Source organism: Oryctolagus cuniculus, chromosome 17 (genome assembly GCF_051225735.1).
Source record: "Oryctolagus cuniculus isolate XC-2025 breed Fujian yellow rabbit chromosome 17, ASM5122573v1, whole genome shotgun sequence".
NCBI classification, from domain to species: domain Eukaryota; kingdom Metazoa; phylum Chordata; class Mammalia; order Lagomorpha; family Leporidae; genus Oryctolagus; species Oryctolagus cuniculus.
Genome location: NC_142883.1, coordinates 48,324,962 through 48,344,995, shown reverse-complemented (window position 1 = coordinate 48,344,995; position 20,034 = coordinate 48,324,962). Strand labels below are relative to the sequence as shown.

The window sequence follows — 20,034 nt, the reverse complement described above, 5'->3', positions numbered from 1 at the left end:
ATGTAATCAATGTATGTAAATATTCCATAGGTACTTGAACACAAATCTGTTAGAGAATCAAAGTCTGACAATTAGATACAGGAATAAATACGTACAAAGATAAACGTATCTAACTGACACAAATGCCGTTGAGATAATCCATGCCTTTTCACTCTTCACCCTAGTAGTGACCTGCCAAGTGATGAGACTTGCGCTAAACTTTACATAGAATTGCCTCCTGAGGGAGCCAGTGTGGTGTTGCAGCAGGTTAAAGCCCTGGCCTGTAGTGCTGACATCCCATATGGGTGCCGGTTCAAGTTCCGGCTGTTCCACTTCTGATCCAGCTCTCTGCTATGGCCTGGGAAAGCAGTGGAAGATGGCCCAAGTCCTTGGACTCCTGCACCCACTTGGGAGACCCGGAGGAAGCTCCTGGCTCCTGGCTTCAGATCAGCTCAGCTCTGGCCATTGCAGCCATCTGGGGGAGTAAACCAGAGGATGGAAGAACTCACTCTCTGTCTCTTCCTCTCTCTATAACTCTTTTAAATAAATAAAACAAATCTAAAAAAAAAAAAAGAAAGAAAAGAATTGCATTCTGTGAATTTCTGTATATTTTAATCATTATATACCTGTGTATGTGTAACCCTAAAATGTGCATTATTTTTTTAAAGGTTTATTTATTTTTTTATTTTTGACAGGCAGAGTGGACAGTGAGAGAGAGGGAGACAGAGAGAAAGGCCTTCCTTTGCCGTTGGTTCACCCTCCAATGGCTGCCACGGCCGGCACGCTGCGGCCGGCGCACCGCGCTGATCCGAAGCCAGGAGCCAGGTACTTCTCCTGGTCTCCCATGGGGTGCAGGGCCCAAGTACTTGGGCCATCCTCCACTGTACTCCCTGGCCACAGCAGAGAGCTGGCCTGGAAGAGGGGCAACCAGGACAGAATCCGGAGCCCCGACCGGGACGAGAACCCAGTGTGCCTGTGCCACAAGGTAGAGGATTAGCCTAGTGAGCTGCGGCGCCAGCCCCTATAATGTGTATTATTGACAACAGTTCATGAGCTACCTTCCTTGTGAATTTACATTTTATGAATGGACACAAGCTCTCTTTATCACAATAATTGCTTTATTGCCTTAACTTCTACTTTCTATGTTAATATTACCAAGCCTCCTTTATTTTCCCATTCGATTGCTATAACTTTTTCTCAATTTTTTTTTTTAATTTTTGACAGGCAGAGTGGACAGTGAGAGAGAGAGACAGAGAGACAGAGAGAAAGGTCTTCCTTTGCCGTTGGGTCACTCTCCAATGGCCGCCGCGGCCGGCACACCATGCTGATCCGAAGGCAGGAGCCAGGTGCTTCTCCTGGTCTCCCATGGGGTGCAGGGCCCAAGCACTTGGGCCATCCTCCACTGCCTTCCCGGGCCACAGCAGAGAGCTGGCCTGGAAGAGGGGCAACCGGGACAGAATCCAGCGCCCCGACCGGGACTAGAACCCGGTGTGCCGGCGCCGCAAGGCAGAGGATTAGCCTAGTGAGCCGCGGCGCCGGCCTATAACTTTTTCTCAACACTTAAGTATTCTGAGTTACTCCTTTAACAAAATATAAATAGATAGTGGGGGAGGTTGAAGAATAACCCCACATGGAATATTCGCTATTTAATAATAGAATTTGACTCATTACATTTATTATCGTTACATATTTACTTATACTTACTTCTATCACGTTGATCTAGCTATGATTCCTTTACTTTCTTTTTCTATATGTGTGCGGGAGGGCTGTCTTCCTTTACTATTTGGAATACCTACATTCTACCAGATATCCATCTATGAACTACTAAGTTTTCATCAAATGTGTCCAGCTGTCGGTTTCCTCTCCCTGATCCCGTCCATCACTGCGTCAATCATTTTGATCAGCAGATTTAGGTCTTCAGGGAGCCTGAGAACCTCAGCCATCCACGTGCCTGATTCCTGCCACTACCTCCACATTTCATCATCTCGCTCATCATGTCAAGCTGTGTTTTCCTCTGAATGCTGCGAGCCCTTCAGCGTATTCTCCATATGACTAACTCCTTACTGCTTCTCATACCATTCAAACTCTTTTATACATCTTTAGTTTTCTTATTTTGCCTTCGTCTTTTCTTCTATAGTGCTTAGTTTTTCTAGTTTAGTTTTTCTGTAAAAAAGTACAAAGTTAGGGGCCAGCATAGTGAGACAGAGGGTTAAGCCGCTGCCTGTGATACGCTGACATCCCACTGGAGCACCAGTTCAAGTCCCAGCTGCTCCACTTCCAATCAGCTCCCTGCTAATGTGCCTGGGAAAGCAGCAGAAGATGGCCCAAGCACTTGGGCCCCTGCCACCTACATGAGAGTCCCAGATGATGTTCCAGGCTCCTGTTTCAACCTGGCTCAGCTCCAACTGTTGCAGTCAATTTGGGGAATGAATCAGTAGAGGGAAGACTGATTCTCCTCTCTCTCTCTCCCTCTCTCTGTCTCTCTCTCTCCCTCCCTCCCTCTGTCTCTCTCTGTGACTCTCCATATCTCTTTGTAACTCTTTCAAATAAATAAAGTAAGTCTTTAGCAAGAAAAAAAAAAACTACAAGGTTGGTGAATATCTCAATTTTACCTAGATTTCTATAGTAAATCCTTTTCGAAACTCTGGGTTTTTTTCTACCTAGTTTATGGTTTTTTAGATGTGGAATTTTTCTTCTACAGACACAAGAGCTTTTTATTTATTTTCTTCTTTGTATCCAACCTTTTAAAAAGGAGATACCTACATAGACGTGTTATTTGTGGGTAAGTTCTTCTTGGCAGCTCCCATGGCCCACACAGAGGGTGCTAGAATGCTCTTCTCAGATTTTAGGCTGAGAGCTACTTGTTAGAAATGTGTGACATCACTTAAATAGCCCAGAAGCCCCTGGGGAATGAGGAAGAAGCCGGGCCAGTGGTCACTGCCAGCAGAGGAACTTCATCTCTGGATAATTCCCTCTTTGTGTCCGGTCAAGCTGCTAAGTAAGCCAGGGAGCCAGCTTTTCATGCCTGGCGTCCAGTGTGGCCTGGCAGCTGCTCTGAGCACAAGATGTGACTGTCCAGCTTCCCGGCTGGTGCACGGCTCCCCTCTGCCACCTACCCGCTGGCTCTCACTGGGACAGCCACAGTTCAGAGTGCCCTTGGGCTCCCTGGGGAATGGATTTCCAATGCTGTTGACCCAAAACAACAAAGTGGTTCTAGACGGAAAGCCCTCTGACCACTCTAGGGCTCACTCTCACTCCTACAGAGCATCGATTCTTCCAGACACTCCAGTCTCACGTATTCCCACACTGCCTTGCTTTCTAAGAGGAACTGGAATTCAAGTCTCAATATCACCTGCATTGTAGTCCTCCCGGCCTCGCAGATTATCCCCCCAGAGAAGATCAGTGTGTGCCGTGGGCCCAGCACCTGCTCCGATGCAACATTTCAAATAGGACACAGTATTAGGAGAAAGCGACTCCAATCCTTGTGCTCAGAAATCCCACCCAATCACAGTCTGATGGTTATTAGGAAAGAAAGCAATTTTCTTTGCAGAGGTTCACCTCGCTAGAAAATCCTATTTGGAGATGGGAATCTAAGTATTACCTCCTGGGAAAATTGGCTCCAGCTACTTAATTGACTCTTCCATGCCTTGCAAATATGATTTCTGTCCAGGCAAACCACTGTAAAGAAAATTGCTTCCTTTCTTAATAAGAAGCAAACCAAGATTGGATGGGTGATGACAACTTGCTCCAGCCAACCTCCCCCCACAACCTCTCCTGAAGCTGGGCACTGTGACTTTGCTCCCTCTCATATTTATCTCAAAACTTAGACCAAGAAAAATGCATTGCTCTTCTCCAAATACCTTCAAGAAGTTCTAATGAGACTCAGCAAGCGTAGACTGAGAGCTGCACAGGTTGGCAGTGCCCGGCAAAGCACCGGACTTGACCTTCCTGCCTTCTCCAGCACCAGGGTCAGAGATAAACCAGACACAAACTCCTTTGTGCTCCCCCTGCACCTGTGCCTATCGCTAAAATAACACCTGTGACACAGTTTAGAATTCTCTGTTCTTCTCTCTCACTAGAGCATATGCCTCAGGGAACAAGGGTGGAGTTTTCAGCCACCATGCTACCTCCAGCCCCTAACACAGTTCCCAGTACAAAGAAAGTTTTGCAAAAATGAGAGTCGAACCAAACAGAAACCAGTTTGAGTCCCTGCCATTGAGGAGGTCACAAAACAGGAAGAAGTGGCCTAGCTTCAGCTGTAGATCAGAACCCCCACCGTGACCCTCACCCTGTCCCAGGGGACCTGGCACACTTGACAGACACTTGGGGCTCCACCATTTCTGGCTGTATGAATGCCATAGGCTGCGCATTTTGGAAAATTTTTTCCCAGGACCTAGCATCATGTTTCAGCCTCATGAGCCATACCGAGCCCACTTTGCTTTCTCTCTCCTTCTCAGAGCTGCTGTGTCTTGCAAGAAAGAGCGGAAGGTAGGGTCTGATCTAGAGGAAGGTTGGGTCTGATCTAGAGGGAGGCGGGGTCCTGATCTGGAGGGAGGTGGGGTCCGATCCAGAGGAAGGGGGGGTCCTGATCTGGAGGGAGGTGGGGTCTGATCTAGAGGGAGGCGGGGTCCTGATCTGGAGGGAGGCGGGGTCTGATCCAGGTGACCTTGAGATCAAGCTGCCACTGTGCTTACCACCCTCAGCGAGCTGGCAGCCACAGCTGGTTCTCCCAGCCTGGCCACATCAGACATAGCCGCAGGGTTATGGCAGGTCTGCTCCCCAAAGACACCCAGACCACACTGGCCAGACTGGTACTTCTGCCGCCCTCCCCCCAACTCTGGCCTCAGCAGCCCCACCTGGAAGAGGCGTGGCCTCGACTAGTACCACAGCCCTACCTGAGAATGATCCGAAGGTACTCAATCCCCTCCGCCTCCTCGCACTTGATGGACAGGATCAAGTTCCCCAGGCTGCTGCCTGTGCAGTAGAAGTTCAGGTGATCCTGGAAACAGAAATCAGGGGTGAGTGGGGAGGAGGAGACCCTCCAGACATGCCCCCAACCACCTCCCTCACCAGAAGTGAGAAGCTCCAAGCAACAGGAAAGAGGGGAAGACGCTAGCCATGCAACTGCTGGCGATGGTGATCCCACTAACAGGTCCCAACCTCCAAGGCCTCAGGACATGCTGAGCATAGCGCTAGGGGCTTAAGACCATTCCCGCCGTTCATCCTGACCACTACTTCATGCTCCCACCATAACACCCTCACGCCCAGAGGGGAAACCAGCACTGCCCGGGGCCACACAACCAGCAAGTGACAGCTCCAGGGCTCAGACCCAAGTCTGAGTTCATCCTCCTGCCCCCAGGAAGCAGCCCTGACCACTTCAAATACTTATGGGAGTCCAGTGGTACCTCCACTGAAGGGCAGTGACAGGAACTCTGCACCGGGGGTGCTGAGCCCTGGCTCAGGGAACAAGAGTCAAAAATGGGGCCGTGCTCTGGCGTATCAGGTAAAGCCACTGCCTGCAGTACAAGCATCCCATGTGGGCTCCAGTTCGAGTCCTGGCTACTCCACTTCTGATCTAACTCTCTGCTATGGCCTGGGAAAGCAGTAAAGGATGACTCAAGTGTTTGGGCCCCTACACCCACATGGGAGACCCAGAAGAAGCTCCTAGCTCCTAGCTTCGGATCGGTGCAGCTCTGGCTGTTGTGGCCATTTGGGGAGTGAGCCAGCAGATGAAAGATTCTCTCTCTCTCTCTCTCTCTCTCTCTGTAACTCTTTCAAATAAATAAATAAATCTTTAAAAAAAAAAAAAAGAGTAAAAATGCAGCCTCCTGGAGCCCACCCCAGACCTGTGGCAGCAGTGTGGGAATCTGCATTTCAGCAAGATCCCCAAGTCTTTGCATGATGCCTTCTCCTTAGGAGACTGTGCAGAGCTGTGTTAGGCTACAGAATTCCAGAATGAGCCCTCGGGACTCCTGGAACCTGGCAAGTCTGACAGGCAGAACACTTTTAAAGGAATGTAACTGTCACTTTTCAGCAATCAAGGGCTCACAGCATGCCATCTGGGCTGAGGACGCAGGGACCTGCCACACCTCCAGTGTGTGAGGACGGATTTTCCTTGAGCCGTTAAAATGCCACGCCATACTGTTCACCACAAACACCACCTCCCATAGCACTGGCTGGGGGCAGGGGTGCTCTCCATGGGAATCCATCCCACCAGGCCTCCTGTTTCCACACTGCTCCCCTGGCCCTGCCCCCAGATAGACCCCCAAAACTAGGACAGAGGCAGCCAGCACCCAAGGGGGCAGAACAGGAAGGAAAGGAGAGAGTCGGGCCCTCCGGGCACCTCCACCCACCCCCCCACACCCCCTGCAGCCCTCTGCTCCCCGGGCCCTGGCCCTCACCTTCCCCAGGAAGTGCCTGCGGTAGGCTCTGGCTTCACCCTTGCACTCCAGCTTGTAGCCGAATGTGTTGGGGCTGAGGCCGTCCTCCTCGTCCTCTTCGCAGGTGCTGCTGCCCAGGGACGTTGGGGTGCCCACGTTCTCCGGGTCCTCAATCCAGTAGCCCCCGAACTGGGGCAGGATGATGAGCGGGTACGGGCCTCCCTTCTCCACAACCTGGAGGCACAGGGAGGGTGCTGCCTGCAGCTGGAGGCCAGCCGTGCGGTCCCCACCCAAGGAGCTGGGTTCCTGAGGCCAAAGGCAGGGACATGAACTCTTCCTCTAGGTTCCACAGCATCTCTGTGGAAAATCTTGTAGCCCCAAGGTGGATGGACACCCCCCATTCCAACATGGAAAAGCTGAGGTCACGAAAACAAAGACAAGAAGAGGCCTCAGGCCCCCGAGAGCGGATCCAGCATTGTCCCCCATGTGGGGCTGGACAGGGCCCATCACCATGGTCACCATCAGCTCCCCAGGGACAGGACCCACAGCAGACGGCAGCGTAGCCAGAGCAGGGGCTCCTACCTCGTCAATGCTCGGGTACGGGATATAGTCATCCTGCAAGACAAACCAGACGACACCCCCATGAGTACCAGCAGCACCCACGTCTGAACACTGGGTCAGCCTGGCAGGATGCACGAGAGCTTTGGAGGACACACATCAGATGGAAGAACAGCCTAGAGGCAGCTCCGGGACCTGATGTCCACTGAGCTCTCCTCCAAACTGGCAGCACCTGAATGGCTGGAGAAGTAGCATACAAAGGTGCTGAGTGTCCTCACCCCACGAGGCTAAACCTGGGAGATGACCCCGTCTCACCCAGCACCCTGACCTCCTCATGACTGACCCGGGGAGTGGAACCTGAAGCTGAGAGCCGACTTCCCACTGTGACACAGCCTGACCCCCAGACACAGGTCAGGTCCATGCTGTGGGGAGCAAACCGGACTGGACTAAGTTACTCGAATTAAGACTTATTCTATGCATCTGCTCTCCCACAATATGGCGCTGGGAGAGAAGTAAACAGCTTCCGCACAGCTGCCTCCAGTTCAACCAATTAACTGTAGGACTTGCTCCTGATTGGAGAGCAGCGTACTCGGCGTGTGGGCAGCCGAGTTGGGATTGGCGGAGGAGGACTATAAAGGAGGAGAGAGACGGCATGCACCAGGAACATCTATGGGGAACATCTAGCTGAAGGAACACCCGTGCAGCCCCCGAGAGAGCCGGCCGGCGGTGTGCCGCTCCCCTGCGGAAGTGGGGAATGCGGCCAGGGGGAACCGCCCTTCCACGGAGGTGGAAGGGATAGTAGCCAACCCGGGAAGAACCAGCAGCAAACCCGGGGAGGGCCGAGCAGACGAAAGAACAGCGCAGGGTCCTGTGTCGTTCCTCCACGAAGAGGGGGAGCGACATAATGGTGCCGTGACTCGGATATGAAGCCTAGGCAGGGTCCTGTGTTGCTCCTCCGCGAAGAGGGGGAGCGACACATGCATAGGGCGGGTGGGGAGGACCCAGGCCCAGCCACGAAGCCGTGGGTCTCACCTGACAGGCCTGCTCAGAGGCAGCCTGAACTGCATCAAGCCAGGGCCTCCTAAGGCACAGTCACTTCAGGGCTCTTGGTAAGAAATAAGTTAGGGATGGGTGTTTAGCCTAATGGTTAGGGTACCCATGTCCCAAATGGGAGGACCTGGGTGCAATCCCTGGCCTCAGTTCCTGACTCCAGCTTCCTGCTAATGCAGACCCTGAAAGGTAGCAGGCGATGGCTCAATTAGTTGCATCCCTGCCGCTCACATGGGAGACCCCATGTTCCCAGCTCCTGGCTTTAGTCTGGCCTAGCCCTGGCCACTGTGGGCATTTCAGGAGTGAACCAGTAGATGGCAGCGCTCCCTGGCCCACACTCTCGCATTCTATGTCTCCCTGTTTACCTACTTGTCCATCTACCACTCAAATGAATAAATTTTTAAAAAGAAAAACAAAAGATGACCTTAATAAAGAAGACCCCAGCATGCTGGCAGCCCCTCCTGCCTTCCCCTCGCCAGCACCCAGCCAAGCCAGCCCACCTTGTTCTTCTGGGGTCCCGGCTTCTGCTCTTCAAGCTTGATCCCCTGTGGAAACACGGAAAAGAGGACCATGGCAATGACACCATCACTGCTGACATCTGTGCCTGACACAGCCCCTCCCCCTTCCTCAGGAGACCTCCCTGCAGCTTCTCCCCCATCCCCCCATGGGAAAGCAAGGACCATAAAAGGCCCGCAGAGGAACGCTGTGCACACCGGGCCCTGCGGGCTCAGGAATGACTGCAGAAACAACAGCTGGTGCGTGCTGGCGCCACCCAGGCCACACCTTGCTGCCACCAGTCCCCATGCAGCCCCAGGCAAGGCAGCCAGGCAGCTGGGCGTGTTAGCAGCATGAACCTGAGTCACAGCACAGGGGCCGACGTCCCCAGCACCGCCGCTTACTAGCCCTGTGGTCTTGGGCAAGTCAAAACCCTGTGAAGCAATGTTCTCATCTGTAAGATGGGCCTTGGTCGCGCAGCAAGGGGGTGGCAGGGCCTGGGTTGGAAGACAGGTCACCTGCCCAGCGTGTGCGTGACCGTCCCCAAGCTACCAGAAACCCAGGGCTCCAGCTGACAGGGCAGTCTGGATGCAGCTTCTCAGGACTCCCTGGGCTGAGCTACCCTGCAGCGCTGCCCGGGGTGGGGGGAAGTGTTGGGCGTGGGAGGGCCCCTCCCCCACAACAGATGCTCCTCTCACACCCAGGGGAAAAATGCCTGGGTGGCCAGCAGACTCTGTCCAGGTAGGCCAAGCAGGTGGGTGGGGAAGGGTGATGTCAGGAGTTTGTTTTCTGTGTCCTGCATGAGTCACCCCAGCCTGGGAACAGCCTCTGGGGCAGGAGGGTAAACTTCATCCCATCCCACCCCACCCCACCCCCAGCCACTGGCTCATCCTCTTGCCCCTCCCGCAGGGGAGCCTCTGAGCAGGTGTTACCATCATTTCCCCCTTCTCTCCCTGATGAAGACGCTGAGGCTCAGAGAGGGAGAGTGACTTGAACAACGATGCTCAGCTGGAAGGACTCGGTGGCCTTGAACCCAGGTCAGCAGGGACCCTCAGCCCCCCTGCTCCCTAGGGATTGTGCCCTTCTTCCACTTCCCAGACTCCTGGCCTGGCCATCTGGAGTCTCCCAGGCATTTCATTGCCCTGAGACTCAATTCCCATAACCACGAGATGAGGCAAGACAGAATCTGACCACACAGCAGGCCCTTCCTCTCCGCAGGACCCCACCGTGAGGAGCTGTGAGCTCTCCAGGGCCAGCACCCTGTGGGCACAGAGAGGGGACACCGGCAAACCACACAGGCGGGAGTCGGCCACCACCGAGGAATGAAAACAAGAGCCTAGCCCCAGGGAGCTGCCATGGAGGGGTGACAGCAACCCCTACAGACCCAAAACAGTGGACCAGGAGAGGCCGGAGGCCAGGCCAGTCACGGCTATGCAGGGCTCAGTTATGCACTCACACCCGGAGGCCTTGGGGGAGGCAGGGGGCACCAGCTGGGGGTGAAGGCGGCTGGGAGAGAAGGCAGGGTGAGCTGCAAAGCCCGTGCCAGCTGCCCAGACGGCTGGAATCCCATTGGCCGGGGATGAAAGTCTCGGCTTTGCGCCAAGAAGCTGAGCACTTAATGATACGCGGCAGCCGGGGCACCTGCCAGCCTCGGTCCAGCAACGCGATCCTAAGTTCCTAAATGTTTATAGGACGCACTACAGTCCACACACCACTGAGCAGGAGGCGGCACTGGATGCCTGGCTTGTGGCAATGACACCATCACCGCTAACATCTGTACCTGACACAGCCCCTCCCCCTTCCTCAGGAGACCCCCCCCGCAGCTTCTCCCCCATCCCCCACCCCTGTGTCAGCACTGCCCCTCCCCCACAGCTTCCAGAAGATTATTATGGGATCTCCCAACCCTGAGCCCAGAGCAGCCACTTGAGATAAAAATATCCCAGCACCATGGCCATGGCCTCCGGTCCTGAAGCAACTATCCATTCACCCTTGACTGCTCCTGTTTCCTAGCTCTGTGCCTCAGTGTTCTCACCTGTGAAATGGAGCTGATAACAATAATATCCTTACTTCCAAGGGAAAAAATAAGACCTGCCAATCTCTGAGCCAAGGGAAGTGCTGGAAAGACAAGGGAACTTCAACAAGCCCATGGGAAAACGGAATTAAATGATAAGCTCCTTTCAGTGCAAAAAGATAAAGGCTCACTAAGGCTGGGGAGGATGGAAGGTGCCACCTCGAGAACCGCTGAGCACCTGCGGCTGGGGCCATTCCGGCAGCGACACCATGGGCAGTCCGTGCCACGTAACACACGTTGCCTAGGAACTTGCTCCTACTCCTTCCACCATATCCACTGGACTTTCTGGACCCCTGCACAGGTGCCACAGCTCTAACCTGTGAGCCCTGCCCCTCGGTACGCATGGGCATTTGCTCCTGGGATGCTTGAGATCCTTACATAAAAGGGCACAGTATGATACCCACAGTAGAATGTAAATGCTGGGTAAATAGTTGTTACAGTGTATTGTTCAGGAAATAAAGTCTGCATACATCCGGCACAGATGCAATCCCCCTGTCCCCCAAGTATTTTCCATCTGTGGTTGGTTGGATCTGCAGGTGCAGAACCCAGATTTGGGAGAAGTCAAGTGTAATTATAGAGGACCCCAAGTCCCCAGATCCACACTGCACACCGACTTCTCTGCAGGGCTACCAAGTACTGACACACATGCTCTCGTTCCTTTCCAAGCATCCTGTCAATGGTATTGTCCTTTGATCTATTTAGCAGCTTGGAGTATTAGGGAACGTGTAGTGTTCAATGCAGGACTTGAACTTGGACCAGCCTCCCACCCTGCTGCTCTGCTGCCTGGATACAACGTGCCAGCCCCAAGAAGGGGCTTTCCCAGGCTTTCTTTCCTCCCTCCTCCAGGAACAAGAGACCCTTTGCAAGGCTCCCACATCCATGGGGTATCTGGCATCCTGGCTACTCTGCTGGGGAGATTCTGCTTTGGATCTTTCTGGTTTTCCAGGCAGGAGCCTTCCCCAAGTGCTCTGTGTGGCTCAACAGTGCCATGGCCTCAGGTTGCCCAGCCCCGGGCCCCTCCCAGACCTGGGCTGGCCTTTGAGAGCCGCAGGGTTCCTACACACTCGCCCCAGGGCTGTGGCTGCTCCCACCCGTGGAGGTGCTCACCTGCATTTTCTCCAGCATCTCGAAGAACTCAGCGGACTGAAAGACACAAAGCAGGGTGGGGAGAGAGATGGGCGTCAGCCAGGAGGTCCCTGGGCCTCCCTCCCCCTCCCCCCGACTGTCTGGAAGCTGAGCCGGGTTTCCCTGGGGACTACATTCATTTGGACAAAGAAAGATCATTTGATTTTGCCTCTGCTGGGCTGCAGGGCCACAACACCCCACAGACAGAAGCAAGAATAAAACAGCGTGGGCAGGCAAGTGGCTCTGTGGAGGGGGGGTGGGGGAGTGGGGAAGTCAGGTCCCCCCAAAGGCCTCCAGCCGGATTCGTATTTGTGTTTTTACCCCCACAAGAGCCAAGATGACCAACCCAGGCAGTGTCAACTGCTATAGACACACAGCACTCTGTCTCCTCCTTGGAAACTGCACTCTGAATCCGATGCACACAGCCAGGGAGGGCAGAGCCAACCCACCACCACCACCACCATCACCACCACCACCGCTGGGCTGCACGCACCCGTCCCTCCCCACCCAGCCCCCAGGCAGCCTCTGGGACCCTAGAGCTTGTGCAGCCTGAACACCTCTGAGTGAGCCTCCAGGGCCTGGATGGATTATTTTAAAAACCTCAAGCTGGGGCTGGGCGGTTGGCCTAGTGGCTCAGACACCAGCTGGGATGGCCATGTCCCATACCAGAGGACCTGGGTTCAATCCTGGATCCAGCTCTGGACTCCAGCTTCCTGCTCATGTGTACCCTGGGAGGCAGCAGGCGATGGCTCAAGTAGCTGGATTCCTGCCACCTACGTGGTAGGGTCTGGAAACCCCACGGTGAATGTACAGGAGTGGACTTGGGGATTCCACATCCAATCCCCCCAAGCCCCCCAGAAGCAGCCACCTAACACCCAGGTCCCAAACCTGCCCTTCCCACCTGCTCTGGGCACAGACACGCCATCAGCACTGTGCACTCTTGCTGACTCCAGGAGGCGGAGACTATCAGATGTAAGGAGCCCCACAAATCAGCAAGGACAGAGAAGCGAACAGGAAGACAACATGGGGCAGAACAATGAACCCCTTAAACACACAGACCTCAGACCCAGCAATTGCACTCCTAGAAATCCTCACTGACACACTCACACGTGTGCTCAAAGACAGACACTCTCAAACGTTCACGGCTGCACTGTTAGCGACAGTAAAAATGGACACGACTTAAATGTTAGTCTATGGGAAATCGGTTAGATTAAGTAGCATTCACAGACTCAAACACAAATACTATAAACATCTGGGTGTACATAAACCAAATTTTTAGATGAAATGGACAGATTCCTAGAAAACCACAAACCTACCAAAACTACTCAGAAAGAAATACAAAATCTAAAAAGACATATAATGTATAAAGAGACTGAATTAGTGATCAAAGAACTACAAGATGGCTTCATTTGTAAGTTCTACCAAACATTAAAAGAATTAACACTAACTTCTCACTGTCAAGAAAGTGAAGACAGACCACACACTAGGAGGAAATATTTGCAACCCATATATCTGATAAAGAACTTAAATGTAAAAAACAAAAAGGTCAGTTTTAAAATGAGCAAATGGGGCCATCACTGTGCTATAGCAGGTGAGGCTTCCACCTGCAGTGCCGGCATCCCATATGGGTGCCGGTCCGAGTTCCAGTCGCTCCACTTCCGATCCAGCTCTCAGCTGTGGCCTGGGAAAGCAGTAGAAGATGGCCCATGTGCTTGGACCCCTGCACCCATGTGGAAGACCTGGAAGAAGCTCCTGGCTCCTAGCTTCAGATTGGCACAGCTCTGGCCGTTGCGGCCACTTGGAGAGTGAAGCAGTGGATGGAAGACTTCTCTCTCTCTCTCTCTCTGTGTGTGTGTGTGTGTGTGTGTGTGTGTGTAAATCTGCCTTTCAAATAAATAAATAAATCTTTAAAAAAAACAATGAGCAAATTAACTGAACATACATTTCCCCAAAGAAGATATACAAATGTACAATGAGCACATAAAAATACACTCAACATCATTCACCATCAGGAAATGCAAATCAAAACCACAACGAGATACCATTCATACCCCAACGACAGCTATAATCAAAAAACAGAAAACAGCAAGTATTGGCAAGGACGTGGAGAAGTTGAAGGCCTCACATATTGCTGGTAGGAATGTAAAACAGTGCAGCTGCTGTGGAAAACAATTTGGCAGCTCCGCAAAAAGTTAAACATAGGGGCAGGCATTTAGAACGGTCACATACCACATGGGAGTATGTGGGGCCAGCATCCAGCATGCCAACGCCAGGGCCCTGCTAATGCAGACTCCGGGAGGAGGCAGTGATAGCCCAAGTCGGAGGCCTGGGTTGAGTCCCCTGCTCCTGGCTTTCCCCACAGCCCGGTCCTGGCCACGGGGAGCGTTTGGGGAATGAACCAGCAGGTGAGAGCGCTCTCGCTAGCTCGCTCTCTCTGCCTCCACCTTTCAAATAAATAAATAAAGGTTAAACATAGACTGCAACATGACTCACCCATACACTCCTATGTATATACCCAAAAGAACCAAAAACAGATCCTCAAACAATTGTGCACAAATGTTCATTGCAGCATTGTTCATTCTTGCCAAAAAGTACAATCAACCCACATGTCCATCAACAAAGTGCACCCTACTAGACACGATGGAATAGTAGTGGCCCAGGAAAGGAAAGGAAACACTGCAGCATGCCTCAACACAGAACTCTGAAAACATTACACTAAGTGAAAGAAGGCAGACATGAACATGGAGACATGTACATTATGTCTCCATTTACATAAACTGTCCAGAATACGCAAATTCATAGAGACAGCAAGTGGATCAGTGGTTGCCTGGGGCTGGGGGCGGGGGATGGCAAGAAGCTGAGAGCTAAGAGGTACTGTGTTTCTTTTTGAGACGATGAAAATGTTCTAAAATTGACTGTGAGGTGGTTGAGCGATCCTGTGAATAGACCAAAAACCACTGAACTGTCCACTGTAAATGGGTGACTCACGGTATGTAAATCTCATCTCAATAAAGCTGCCCAGAAAAACCACGCAACCATTCAAAAAGAGAGCAAGAGACGTATAAGGTTACCTAAGATGTTTTCCAAGATGCATGCAGCTGGGGTAAGCAGCAAATCAGAGAACACCACATTGAATAGGATCCATTCTTATTAAAAAAAAAAAAAAAAAAACCACACACCTTAATACCTAAAGCCACCTCTATGTATAGAAATGCATACAAAATGATTTACCTCAAAGTCTCAATGAATGATCCCATCAAGAAGGGAGAATGAGCGTGGTGAAGGGTGTGGGCTTGATGTTTCCTCTCATGCACAAATATGTAGACCCACATTACTTGCATAAACAAACTTCTGATAAATAAGTTCCATAAAAGTAACCAAAAAAGATGAACAAAGGGAATGAACAAACAGCTGAAGGAGAAGCACACAATGACCATCAAACACGTGGCAACACGGCCAACCCCACCAGTTATTCAAGAAGTTAACATGGAAAGACAGCATCTCTCAGCTCTCAGATGGGCAGTGTGGGCAAGGGCAGGGGGTCAAGGACACAGGTCACCGCAGGCCTGGCCCAGCCCTTTCAAAAGAGCACTGGGCCATCTGTGTCCTAAGCTTCCTTTGGTCCAATGGACTCATTCTAGGGAGCCTTTCCTACAGCAATGTTTGAGCAACTGCACAAGGGCACATGTACAGGGGTATCTGCCACGGCATTACCTGCACACAAAGTGTGGAAGCAAACAGCCTGCAGAGAGGCCAACAACAAAAACCCACAGGAGCATCCTCAGCCAATACCGCATGACAAGAGATTTGTGTTAATTATGCTCAAGGATTCACAACGATCGCTAAGCGAGAAAAACAGGGAATAGAACAAGGGAATCCTGTTGCTTTCAGTTCAACACAGAAAACCTGTTGGTGTCTGTCTGTGTGTGCGTGTTCTGCACGCGGGTACACGCACTACCCCTCCAGAGGAAACTGTCGTAAGGAGACGGGACAACGCGAGGTAGAGGTGAGGGCAATTATTCTTCCTCCCTTTTGCTTTTCAGTGTTTTTAGAAGTTTCTACAACAATTACAGACTATTTTTGCCCTGATCAATGCGTTTAATACGTTGACAGCCCTTCCTTGCTTCCACTGCCTCCAGCTACAGGCCCTTTCATGACTTCACAACAGGATGGACAAGGGACCACAGGCACTCAGCCTACAGTGCCTGGACAAAGCCCCGGGAGCCACGCCAACTCACCCCCCAGTGCACCCTCGGCTCTGGGTACACTAAGAAGCTTTCCTGAATCACCCACAAATCTAGCTCACTCTCTGCCATCCATGTAAGCTGACAATCAAAAAACTTTAACACGGTAACCCATAAATTTGTAGGATTGCTAACAAAAAAAATTTTTTAACTTTAGCTGTATTCCTAGACGACACCCATCTACGGGTCAATCAGTTAGCCCCAATGGAGTAAGCACCTTCAAGGCCACAGATTGGATCCTGAAAGTACCAGGCAAGGGCCCAGCTTCCAGGGCATCGGGCCTTGATTACAAGACGACAAGCTCTAGAGCTGCATCACAGGTGCCCTGAGCACAGGCATTCTTGCCAAGGAGGCAACACGCATTTTGCTGGGAGGCCACATTTCATTTTCTATTGAAATTACTCTAAAATCTCACCAGCGCCATGGCTCACTAGGCTAATCCTCTGCCTGCAGCACTGGCACACGGGGTTCTAGTCCCGGTTGGGGCACCGGATTCTGTCCTGGTTGCCCCTCTTCCAGGCCAGCTCTCTGCTGTGGTCAGGGAGTGCAGTGGAGGATGGCCCAAGTACTTGGGCCCTGCACCGGATGGGAGACCAGGAGAAGCACCTGGCTCCTGCCTTCGGATCAGCACGGTGCGCCGGCCTCAGCGGCCATTGGAGGGTGAACCAACGGAAAAGGAAGACCTTTCTCTCTATCTCTGTCTCTTCTCTCTCACTGTCCACTCTGCCTGTCCAAAAAAAAAAAAAAGAAAAGAAAAGAAAAGAAAAGAAATTACTCTAAAAATCTAAGGGCCCAACACAATTTCTGTGGCCTGGAACCCAGGAGTGGTCTCGTTGTGCAGTCCTGGCTCAGGGTTTCCCGTGTGGTTGCAGCCAGGATGTCGGCAGGGGCTGCGGTCATCGGAAGGTGAAGAGCAGGGCATGCGGACGAAGCTGCAGGACCTTTCACGACTCTGAGATCACGCATCACCGCTTCCTCCTTACCCTACTCGTCAGAGGTCAAAAGGAAGCCCAGCCTGGCCTCACGGGGAGGGAAGTCTGGTCCCACCTCGTGAAGAGCTGAGCATCAGACAATGTGCGGACACAGCGTAAAACCAGGACCTCAAGGAAGGCTTCCTGTAAGACCCAGGATCCCGGGCAGACTCTAAGGCCCAGAGGGAATCCACGTGGCCAAGGAAGGGGAAGAGGGCACGAAGCTGGCAGCAGTGGGAAAGGGGCCAGCGTGAGGGATGCAGGGGGTTAAGTGACACCAACATCCCCAATCAGGTCACTGGTTCAAGTCCTGGTGGCTCCTGCTGATGAGCCTGGGAAGGCACTGGAAGATTGGAGGATGGCCCAGGTGCTTGGGCCCCTGCACCCATGTGGGAGACCAGAAGAAGCTCCTGGCTCCTGATTTCAGCCTGGCCCAGCCCTGGTTGTTGTGGCCACTTGGGGAGTGAACCAAGGAAGGAAAGATATTCTCTCTTTCGCTCTCACTCTCCCCGCCTGCCCCCCGTGTGTGTATAATTCTGCCTTTCAAATAAATAATTTTTTTTAAATTTTTTTAGGTGGGAAAGGGAAGCAGCACGTATATTTGATGAGTGGTGAGTGGATCAGTCTGGCTGAACCAAGGCCTCTGGTCAAATACCTCTCAAAGGTCACACGGGAAGGGAAAGCTGGGAAAGTTCAGGTCTGAGGGACTCTGAACCCAGGAATCCAGGCGGAATCATCAAGGCAGAGCCGCACCACTTGGGTCTACAGGAGAAGGAGAGCAGGCGGCAGAGCCCAGGGATCAGAGGCTGGGTCTGGGAGTGGTTGAGCCGCCAGGGCCCAGCTGCGTGGCACAAGGTACATGACGCAGTCTCTTAATTCCTCTCTTTAATGTCCTTACTTGGAAACTGAATCAAAGAAAGCCTGGCTTGTGGGGCTCTGATGTGGACGGGATGAGAACGTGTACAAGTGTTGTGCAGCCAGGACCCGGGGCACAGTGAGCATCGGGTAAACAGCCGCTGTCGGAAGGAACGCCTGGAAAGCTCGCTCTAGGAGCAGGCTCCGTCCCCACGGACGCGGCCTGGCAGTTTCGGGACACTCGGTTTCTGGACGTCACTGCGTCCCCAGGAATGATGTGTTTAGATTGCTCTCAATAACAGCTGTGTGACGCTTCCTGAATGAAGGTGCTGGGCACTGCTGGGGAGAGGAAGGCTATGATTCAGCCTTGGCCATGAGCCCCGCACTGGGTGGACAACTCCTGCCTGGATAGCGCCCGGGAGCACAAACCACTTCTCAGCGACTCGGTGAACTTTCCAAGGGGACAGACGCAGCCTGGGCAGAGGGTGAGTCTCCTTTTCCACACGGAGGCCAGCTGACTCAGGCCAGCCACGGAGACCCACCCCTGTCCACACACCCGGAGAACCTCTCACGCTGCCAACAACACAACAGCAGGCACTCAATAAACGCTCCCTGACTCACCAGCCTTGTCCCCCACGCCCTACAGGACGGACTGAAGTCCTGCCCGGGGCAGCCGTGGGAAGGGCATCTCCCTCGGGCAGGAAGCCGGCCCAGGGTTTCTGCAGGGAAATGTCGCCCGGCCCCCGCATCCAGGCAGCGGCCGCTCAGCTGTCTCGTATATTATTAGCAACAGCCGTTGCCACCCAAATCAGAGCGGAGGCCAGGGTTTCCCCTTGGGCTCTGCTGTAACCGCCAGTCAAGTAGGCCGTGAAATCATCACCCAGGGCCAGGGCTCGGCCCCAGGGACCGGCCCACCCCTCTCCTTCCCCCCTCCTCATGTGGAAACGGCCTGGGCTTTCTGCCAAGGGCAGAGGGGGTCTTCAGAGGAGCAGACGTGAGCAGGGACTGCGAGGAGCCACTGGGGTCCGGGACGTCCTCAAGCGGGCAGCAGGGTGGAAGCAACGGGAGGAACGGGGCGTCTGTGTGAGGACGGCCACCCTGGGTCCCCACGGATACCGAAACCTACGGATGCCCACGTCCCTTACGTAAAACAGGGCACATGCACATCCTCCCACGCATTTCACGTCTTCATGTCTCCTTTACTTATTCTATTTGACAGGGAGAGAGACGGCGGCACAAAGAGAGAGCGAGCTCCCATCGGCTAGTTCACTCCCCAAATGCTCACAAGTGCCGGGGCTGGGCCAGGAACTCGATCCAGGTCTCTCACGTGGACTGGCCAGGGACACAACAACTTGAGTCATCGCCTGCGGCCTCCCAGTGAGCCCGGAGCCAAGACTGGAACATGGTCACTCTGAAATGGGATGTGCGTATCTCAAGTGGCACCTTAACCACTGGGCCAAAGGCCCTCCCCATCCTTTAATCATCTCTAGATTACTTATAGTCCCTAACACAAGGCAAGCACTATGTCAGTAGTCGTCAAATTGTTGCTCAGGGAAGAATGACAAAAAGTCTGTGCATGGTGTAATTATTTTCAAGTATCTTGGATCATGGTTTTGCAGAACCACCAGACACAGAGATTCTGTATGGCTGTGCCAGGGGGATGAGGGGGTCACCACTACCCAGGTCAGAACCTGTGCCCTTCCTGTGGGCGGAGCAGCCCCACTGCTTGGACATGGACATGACTTCTCCATGCAGACTGGCAGCTGCCTGTTCTTCCTCTTCCTCTCGCACCCCAGCAGTGAGACCCCACCAACACACCCTAGCTCTGGGTTCCTCTGAACCTCTGAACCTCTAGCTCTAGGGTCTCTCTGACCCTAGCTCTAGGTTCCCCCTTCCGCTCCAGTAGAAGGGGTCTATTCACGTGTGGGTGGCCTTGCCATGCCCCCCTCCCCAAGGAGGGGCCACAGGCCCACTGCTCCCAGCATGGGATGATGTTGTCTGAGGGGCCTGCACCTTGCAGTTGCGTTCATGCCAGCATCAACTCCCAGGGCTGTGCTAGGAGCACATGAGCCAGCAGGTGCACAGCCTGGCCCATCCACTGCCCAGCACACACACCACACGCGCGATGCACAGCAGCCGCCACCTCATTATCCCTGCCCGCCTGCATCCAGGACACCCAGTGAGCAGGCAAAGGCACAGCACCAGCAAGGAGAAACATGGCATGGCAAGGACTTCTCCACCCACGTGGATCCCAGGGGAATGGAGTGGAGATGCAGGCTGGGCAGAACTGGGGGAAGGAAGAACAC

General features: G+C 53.1%; 1 protein-coding gene across 8 annotated transcripts in view; it reads right to left on the bottom strand.

The window, feature by feature from the left end:
* Nucleotides 1-20,034, bottom strand: part of RAP1GAP2 (RAP1 GTPase activating protein 2) — a 217,900-nt gene that overhangs the window by 54,049 nt on the left and 143,817 nt on the right. For all 8 annotated transcript variants that reach the window (XR_016223931.1, XM_051824520.3, XM_051824524.3 and 5 more), the window contains 5 exons: nucleotides 11,641-11,676; nucleotides 8,468-8,512; nucleotides 6,942-6,974; nucleotides 6,381-6,593; nucleotides 4,875-4,978 (listed from right to left, as the gene is read on the bottom strand). Coding sequence is in view for 7 of the 8 variants with exons in the window: in XM_051824520.3 (XP_051680480.1) it covers nucleotides 4,875-4,978; nucleotides 6,381-6,593; nucleotides 6,942-6,974; nucleotides 8,468-8,512; nucleotides 11,641-11,676 (431 nt within the window). In the remaining variant the exon portion in view is untranslated. The remainder of the gene's footprint in view (nucleotides 1-4,874; nucleotides 4,979-6,380; nucleotides 6,594-6,941; nucleotides 6,975-8,467; nucleotides 8,513-11,640; nucleotides 11,677-20,034) is intronic.